General features: G+C 42.6%; 1 protein-coding gene across 1 annotated transcript in view; it reads left to right on the forward strand.

Annotated features, from left to right (window-relative positions):
- Window positions 1–7566, forward strand: part of PIWIL2 (piwi like RNA-mediated gene silencing 2) — a 42568-nt gene extending 35002 nt beyond the window's left edge. The window contains exons 21-23 of the mRNA XM_066361094.1: window positions 4780–5033; window positions 6590–6697; window positions 7405–7566. Coding sequence (XP_066217191.1) covers window positions 4780–5033; window positions 6590–6697; window positions 7405–7561 — 519 coding nt within the window. The 3' untranslated portion in view covers window positions 7562–7566. The remainder of the gene's footprint in view (window positions 1–4779; window positions 5034–6589; window positions 6698–7404) is intronic.
- Window positions 7567–9221: the final 1655 nt, after the last annotated feature.

Genomic DNA, 9221 nt, shown 5'->3' on the forward strand with positions numbered 1-9221 from the left:
TCCTTGACGAATCATCACGTCAAATACAAATACATCACATCACCCGCAATAGATCGACTCTGCATTGATGGAATATGGACATTTACAGATTAGTCTTCCAATATCAAAAAGAGGACATGTAGGAGGACACTTTACGAGGGAGGACAGGACTTAAAAAAGAAGGACTGTCCTCCCTAAAGTAGGATGATTGGTCACCTTAGTGTACAGATACATTTTTGAGACTGCTTTCATTTTTTAAAGTATGTATCCAGAAATTGAATTGCTTGATCATATATATAGTAAGCCTAGTTTTAATTTTTTGAGGGACTGCTATACTGTTTTTTATAATGGTTGTACCATTTTACATTCCTATACAAGGGTTCCAGTTACTCCACATCCTGTCAACACTGTTTTCTGGGGTTTTAGTTTTTCAATATTAGCCACACTGATAGGTATGAGGTGGTTTCTCACTGTAGTTTTGATTTACATTTCCTTAACAATTCTCCTTTCGATTCTGTGAGTTTGGTTCATATATTTTAATGGTCTGTCATTAGCTATGTAACTGTTACATCTACTATTGAACCTTTTATTAATGTATAATATAATGTCCCTCTTGTCTCTTGTAACCATTTTTTTACTTAAAATCTATTTTGTCTGATACTAGTATAGCCACCCCTGCTCTCTTTTTATTGGTATTTAATGGGATATCTTGCATGTACAACCTATTTGTATTTGTATCTAAAGTGAGTCTCTTGTAGACAGCATATAGTTGCACCATGTGTTTTTATTCATCTTGCCAGTGACCTTGGGGTCATGCCAGTAATTGGGTTTTGAACCAGGGACCTCAGTGTTCCGGGTTGATGCTTTATCCACTGCGCCACCACAGGTCAGGCTCTTATACATTGTTCACTTTCTCCTTATTTTCTTTTAGTTCTTTGAACATCTTTAAGGTGGTTGTTTTAAAGTCTTGGATACTATTTCAGATCTTTTCCAGTAACAGTTTCCATTGATTTAATTTTTTCCTTTGAATGTGTCATGCTTTCCTGGGGTATTTTTTTATATGCCTTGTGACTTTTTTGTTGAAAGTTGTACATTTAATGTAGTAACTCTAGAAATGAGATTCTCCCCTTTCCCCAGGGTTTGCTATTTTTTGTTACTGTTTTTGGTTTTTTGATTGTTGAAGGATATGTCTCTTCTGGAGCTCAACCTGCAGTGTAATTTTTTTTTTTTTTACAAGGACAGTGAGAGACAGAGAGAGGGATAGATAGGGACAGACAGACAGGAACGGAGAGAGATGAGAAGCATCAATCATCAGTTTTTCGTTGCGACACCTTAGTTGTTCATTGATTGCTTTCTCATATGTGCTTTGACCATGGGCCTTCAGCAGACTGAGTAACCCCTTGCTTGAGCCAGCGACCTTGGGTCCAAGCTGGTGAGCTTTTTGCACAAGCCAGATGAGCCCACGCTCAAGCTGGCGACCTTGGGGTCTTGAACCCGGTTCCTCAGCATGGCCAGTCTGATGCTCTATCCACCGCGCCACCGCCTGGTCAGGCCTGCAATGTAAATTTAAGGTCTTCTCAGGTCTTTTCTGAGCCTTTTCCTGGGGATATGTGGTCATTTTCTAATTTTCCCTAATAAATACAGTTGGATTTTTTTTTTCGGTGTTTTTCCGAAGTTAGAAGCAGGGAGGCAGTCAGACATTCTCCCACAGGCGCCGACCGGGATCCACCCACCCAACATGCCCACCAGAGGGCGATGCTCTGTTGTGGTCAGAGCCATTCTAGCACTTGAGGCAGAGGCCATGGAGCTGTCTTCAGCTCCTCGGCCAACTTTGCTCCAATGAAACTTTGGCTGGGGGTGGGGGCGGATAGAGAGGAAGGAGAAGGGGAAGGGTGGAGAAGCAGATGGGCCCTTTTCCTGTGTACCCTGACCAGGAATCAAACCCAGGACTTCCACATGCTGGGCCAATGTTCTACTGCTGAGCCAACAGGCCAAGACTATAAATACAGTTGTTTTAAAACTAGTATTTTTTTCTTTTTCTCATATGTGCCTTGACCACGGGCCTTCAGCAGATCAAGTAACCCCTTGCTCAAGCCAGCGACCTTGGGTCCAAGCTGGTGAGCTTTTGCTCAAACCAGATGAGCCCGTGCTCAAGCTGGTGACCTCGGGGTCTTGAACCTGGGTCCTCTGCATCCCAGTCCGCCGCTCTATCCACTGCGCCACTGCCTGGTCAGGCAAAACTAGTATTTTTTTCTTTTTTAAAGATTTTATTTATTTATTTTAGAGATGGGGCAGAGAGAGAGGAACAAAGGGGGGGGGGGAACAGGCAGCATCAACTCCCACATGTGCCTTGATCAGGCAAACGTAGGGTTTTGAACTGGCTACCTCAGCATTCCAGATTAGCGCTTTATCCACTGCACCACCACAGGTCAGGCGTAGATTAGTCTTTAATATTTGACTCCTAAAAGAGGAAAGGGGCAGAATGAATGGGGGCAGGGAGGAATGGTATTAACTTGTTAAATCCCTTTGAAGTCACTTCCCCTAGAGGAGGAAGTGCAGCAACAATGGCCATCAGCCTTTTTGTGTGCATTTCTGTGATCAGAAGCAGCAGTCAACAATCAGAGCACAGGCCCTGGCCAGTTGGTTCATCAGTAGAGCATTGGGTCAGCGTGTGGAAGTCCCAGGTTCAATTCCTGGTCAGAGCACAGAGGAGAATTGACCGTCTGCTTTTCCACCCCTGCCCCCCTTCCCCTCCTGCAGCCATAGCTCAAATGGTTTGAGCAAAGTCAATCCCAGGCACTGAGAATGGCTCCATGTCCTTGCCTCAGGTGTTTAGAGGAGCTCAGTTGCTAAGCAACGGAGCAGCGGGCCCAGACAGGCAAAGTGTCACCTGGTAAGGGGCTTGCCAGGTGGATCCTGGTCGGAACACATGCCAGAGTCTGTCTCTGCCTCTCCACCTCTCACTTAATAAAAATTAAATAAATAAATAAATAAATAAATAAACATAAAAACATAAAACAGCACAGATCCCAATATTTGTAAGACAGGGTCCTGAAATGTGTGTGAGAGTAGGGGAGCTGCTCCTGTGCTAACTGCTGGTATTAACTGCAGTTTACCCTCCATATCTTTCCTTGAAAGTTATAAGCCTTCAACAGACTTGAATTCCCAAATAGTTAGATCAGTCAGATTCTGCCAGTGTAGTTGTTACCAAGGTGGGGGGGGGGGATTCCTGATGCTTCCTACTCAGCTGTCACCCCAGAATCCTGTCTGTCTGGCCTCTTGTTGACCTGGTAAACTTTCTCAGACCTCAGGTCTCCTTTTCCTGCTGCCCATACTCCTGCCAAGCTTCAGAAATTCACTGCTTGCCTGTGAAGTCTCTTCTCTCTGGACGTCAGTTTATCAAGGCGTTCTGTATCTGTTGGTCTTTGATAGTCCCATATATGTGTGTGCTTTTTTATATTATTTTTATTTTTCTGGTGTTACTTACCATGGGAACGGAGGTTTTCTGTATCTTGATATCCTGAACTGGAAACGATCTAATATTAATTCTTAATCATCTTCAGTCATTGACATGATCATTCCAGAGTAATCTAAACATGGGACTGATCATATAAGTTGGTCTTAAGTCATTTACTTAACGTTAACCTTGTCCAGCCATGATCTAGGCCTTTGCTCACGTTCTACCTGGACCCTTTCACTCTTCTTTGCTGACAGCATTGTCTGCTGATTCCTTTTCCTGAGGTGCAGTGTTCACCTATCCCTCCATTCAGAGAATGAATGTCTTATACTTTTGTTTCCACAGCATTTTCCTTTTACCTTAATGTTATTGATAATGTATTGAGACCATTTGCTTTACCATCTGTCTCCCAGTTCTGATCTGAGTTCTGTGAATATTTGGGTAGTATCAAAGTAATTTTCTAATTTTGTGAAACTAGAACAATGGCTCAATTAGTGGACATGAAGTGTGTGTTCTATGAACACATGGAGCCACCCATAGAAGAACATCTCAGACTTTCATCAGGGATTTTCTGCTTGACCCTCACCATTGCACTCAGTGCTAGGGATACCAAGCCAAACAAGTATAGTCCTGCTTCCAAGGTACTCATTAATTTATTATATTGTTTACTGGTTTAACATGCAGTATGTTTACCATCTTTCTGTCAATATAGTGATCTGTCATATCCTGACCTCTCCTTAGAACGTAGTTTTATCATTTATGAAGTGAGAATAGGCCAGATGACCTAGAACACTTACCATTGTTGACTGTTGTGAGGTTTTTAAACTCTTTGATAACAAGGACCATGTCTTTTACCGCTGCTGGAAGCTGACATAGGGCAGAGTATGGTGTCCCACGCTAAACGATTGCTTAGCAAATGTTAAAGGAAGAGGTGATATCAGTGAATACGTCAAATGAATTTGATTGTTTTTCACTCCATGGATCTTGTTTTGTCCCCTTCCTGTGCTTTGGCATATCTGTATTTCCTTGATCTAGCTCAGTCTCAACTTTTGTGTACAGCTTTCAATATGCATGCATACTTACATATGTATATATATAGATACAGATATAGATATCTATAGAGATATATAGACTTATGTGTATATATATATAGGCCTATACACACACACACACACACACAGGGTGGTTTATAGTTGTATATGGAACACAGACTTTATTCTTGGTGTTATTTATTGTATTATTTTCCATACGCAATTGCAGGAAGCTTTCCCCCTGCCCCCTGACATTCCTGCTCTCCAGGCTCTGCACTGAGCAAGCTCTCACTGCCTGTGCTGTCACTGCAGGTAAACCACTGTCTCCCAGAGAAGATTGTGCTGTACCGTGATGGAGTGTCTGATGGTCAGCTGAAAACAGTTGTCAGCTATGAGATTCCTCAGCTCCAGAAGTGTTTTGAAGCCTTTGAGAATTATCAGCCCAAGATGGTAGTATTTGTAGTTCAGAAGAAAATCAGCACCAACCTGTACTTGGCTGCCACTGAGCACTTTACCACCCCCTCCCCTGGGACTGTGGTGGATCATACAATCACAAGCTGTGAGTGGTAAGTGGACAGAATGTGACATTTCAGCTAGAATAGCTTGCAGAGGTCATCCATTCCTGGGTATTGGAATGGGTAGGTCGCCTGGGGAGATGTGAAATGGAATCCTCAGAAATTGTACTGTTAAAAAAATAAAGCTTTAAGGCCCTGGCTGGTTGGCTCAGTGGTAGAGTGTCGGCCTGGAGTGCAGGAGTCCCGGGTTCGATTCCCGGCCAGGGCACACAGGAGAAGCGCCCATCTGCTTCTCCACCCCTCCCCCTCTCCTTCCTCTCTGTCTCTCTCTTCCCCTCCCGCAGCCGAGGCTCCATTGGAGCAAAGTTGGCCCGGGTGCTGAGGATGGCTCTATGGCCTCCGCCTCAGGTGCTAGAATGGCTCTGGTTGCAACAGAGCAATGCCCCAGATGGGCAGAGCATCACCCCCTGGTGGGCATGCCGGTTGGATCCCAATCGGGCGCATGCGGGAGTCTGTCTGACTGCCTCCCCATTTCCAACTTCGAAAAAATACAAAAAAATTAAAGCTTTAATTGGAATGTAAAGTACAGCATAGGAAATATAGTCAATAATGCTGAAATAACTATGGAGGATGCCAGGTGGGTACTGGAAATATCAGGGGGCCACTTTAAAGTATATGATTGTCTAACCACTATGCGGTACACCTGGAACAAATGCAAAATAATACTGAATGTGAGCTCTAATTGAAAATAAAGTGCTAAGTATATGTATGTTCTTCTCAGAACATCTTTTAAGAATATAAAACTTTGGGCCCTGGCCGATTGGCTCAGTGGTAGAGCGTCGGCCTGGCGTGCAGGAGTCCCGGGTTCAATTCCTGGCCAGGGCACACAGGAGAAGCGCCCATCTGCTTCTCCACCCCTCCCCCTCTCCTTCCTCTCTGTCTCTCTCTTCCCCTCCTGCAGCCGAGCATCGCCCCCTGGTGGGCATGCCGGGTGGATCCTGGTCGGGCGCATGCTGGAGTCTGTCTGACTGCCTCCCCGTTTCCAGCTTCGGGGGAAAAAAAAAAAGAATATAAAGCCTTAAAAAACTATTAGAAAAAAAAGACAGTAATGAAAGTTTTACCTCTTAGATAGAAAGTATTGAACATACTTTTTTTTTTTTTTTAAGATCATTCATGGTAGACACTGGCCAGATAGCTCAGTTGGTTAGAGCCTCTTCTTAATGTGCTATGGTTGTAGTTTGATTCCCAGTCAGGGCCATACAAGAACCAACCAATGAATGCATAAATAAGTGGAGCAACAAATCAATGTTTTTCTCTCTCTTTCTCCCCCTTTCTCTCTCCAACTCTTCCTCTCTAAAATAAAAATATATATATATCATATGTGTTTAACGTTCTGCACACAAATATGGTAGTTTCTACCATGATTGCTGAATAGCTTGTTGAATCAGGAGACCTGAGTTCTAATTATGGTTTGGTCCCTGTGTGTCCTTGAGCCAGTTATTTGACCTGCGCCTTAGGTGAAGGAGCTACAGTGATCTCCAACATCTTTCCCATCTCTGTTTGATCATATCCAACCATATCATTGCTTTGTCCTTTTTCCTCACTAGGGTGGACTTCTACCTTCTTGCTCATCATGTGCGGCAGGGTTGTGGAATTCCTACACGTTATGTGTGTATTCTCAACACTGCAAACCTGAGCCCTGATCATATGCAGAGGTGAGCTGACCAGTAGTAACTCACTCTTTCTCACTCTGACCAGCTAGTTAAGGTCCAGTCACTGCCCACACCAAGGATATTCACCCCTTGAATTTCTTTATGCCTTTCATAATAATGGTATCTTTTTGAGGAATGCTTGGCAATCCTGTTGTGAATTAAATTTACTTGAAGAGCTTAAAATATATATTCTGATGCCTAGGCTTCACCCCTGAGCATTCTGAGACATTTATATTTTTAAAAACTGCTCTTGATGATTAGGAGATGCAGCCTAATTGATATCCAAAGCATTTACTTTGCTGGGGTACTTAGCCTTCGGCCTCTTCTTGAGGCAAAAAAAAAAAAAAAAAATTATCCTTGTTTTCTGGTTTTGAGATAAAAACAAGGGGCACATAAAGTAAAGGAATTCACTACAGTCATTTTGACTTACAAATGGTGGAAATAGGAACAATTCTACTTAGAAATAATGATTCCCAAAAGTTGTATCATGTAAATCAGTCAGGGCACATACAGGAGCAGATCGATATTGCTGTCTCTCTCTCTCTCCCTTCCTATCTCACTAAAATTAATAAAAATTGAGAAAATAAAAAGTGCATCATGTATTCCTTAGTGCCCCAGTTTGCTGGAAAGTCTGCACCCATAAGTATGTAATCACATCCCAAAATGCAGGTAGAAAGTAGTAATGATTGTGTTTCCTTCTTGGCCTGCAGACTGACTTTCAAACTGTGCCACTTGTACTGGAACTGGCCTGGTACCATCAGAGTTCCAGCTCCCTGCAAGTATGCCCACAAGTTAGCATTCCTGTCAGGACAGATCTTGCATCATGAGCCAGCTATCCAGTTGTGCGAGAACCTGTTCTTCCTGTGACTGGACACCCGGGCTGTGGGCTGGTTAGAGGAATCTGACTTCTGAACTCAGCTCTGACAACTCGTGCAGGATCAAGACGGAAAGGAGTTTTGTGTTCCCTTTTGCCAAGCCAATAGAATAAGATATCTTTCTCCCCTATTTCTTTCTGTTTCAAACCTGGCATCACCAAGAAGCAAGTTACATTCTAAGTATCAACTGGAAGTACCTTGTTGCATTCGAGAGCAAATGAGGGTGATAACTGCTGCTGTGTAGGGGGCGGTAGATGGAGGGGTGAATATGGGAAGCTTTTTAAAGAGCCTACATAGTCAATAGAAGCTGTAGAAACCTACAGAAGCAGCAGTTGCACCTAGAAGCTCTGCTTACTAAGCAGTTCCCATTTCTGGTGCCAGAGTGGTAATGAATGGAGTTACCACAAATTTCTGAAAGTAGAGAGTTACTTCATTTGGGCAACTAGGAAAGGTGTTAAGGCCTGTGAGGCAAAGTTTTTCCAAATACTGCTATTGCTAGCAAGTGTGGAAGACATGAAGTAACACCTGCTGGTAGCACAGTCAGGCCCTTGCTGACCTCCTCTCTGGGGATTGAGTTTATGACACCTGTGACTTGAGCTGGTTTCGAAATGGGTGTTTGGCTCTCCCTTGGCCTCCTGAGAGGCCTGATAAAATTTTTCTGTGTATTTAAGTTACTTTAGACCATGTTTATTTTTTCCTACACTACCCCCCAACACACACCTTTGCTCTTTGTTACTGAATTTTAGTAAGTTTCAGTTTTTAAATTAAGAATCAGAACAGGTGAAATTCAATGCAAGAAAGGTTATAGGGGATGTGAGTTTTTCTTGAACCTTTCTCCCAGGTGTGTGACCTATTTTTCTGTTTGTAAATCGAATCATTCCATTTTCCTTGCTCAATAACCTTTTCCTGGTTGTTGGCTTGTTTTATTAGGAATTTTTATGAATCCAGGTTAAGATTTCTAGAAGTTGGCTTTGGAAAATGTGACACTTCTGCCAAAGTCCAGACATTCCAGTTTGGAAAGTTGTCACTGTGCCTGTGGGTTTCAGTGTTTCAGGGAAGCACTGTTTTTTGTGTCTATTTTTCTTGTTTTAAAATCTCCTTCCAGTCCCTTCAGGGTTACTTCAGTCTTATCTTGCTTTAACTGGGTTTTAAAAAGCAATTTTATTTAACCTTTTCAAATTTGTATTTCTTTTTGGTGTGATGGCAGGAGGGGATGTAGCAGAAATTCCCATTATATATGACAGTGTGTAAGAAGAGAAACTTTAGTTGAAACTCCTCAGAAGATACCAAGCAAGTTATCAGTTAGCTGCGGAGCCCATCAGGTTGTGGAGCTGTGTGGTGTTGACGTCCGGAGTGCTCAACGTCTGAGGTCAGGTGGAGACGTGGAATTTTACAGCCACTGAATCAAACAGATTGAAGCACTAGTCTCTCAGTTTTCTGATTCTCTTTGAAAACATTTTGAATTTCTCTGTTTGGAAGTTGGATTTCTTAATACTCATTTTCTCTTACATAATTAAAAAAGAAACAAATACTTGAAAATAATACAAAAATTTCTTCACCTTTTATTCTTGGTTTTCTTTGTTTTTCCGTCTTAATGCAAAATGATTGGGTCACCAGGTGGGAAATAAAAACAAATATACATAAATGTGTAG

This window comes from Saccopteryx leptura, chromosome 1, assembly GCF_036850995.1.
Source record: "Saccopteryx leptura isolate mSacLep1 chromosome 1, mSacLep1_pri_phased_curated, whole genome shotgun sequence".
Classification (NCBI taxonomy): Eukaryota; Metazoa; Chordata; class Mammalia; order Chiroptera; family Emballonuridae; genus Saccopteryx; species Saccopteryx leptura.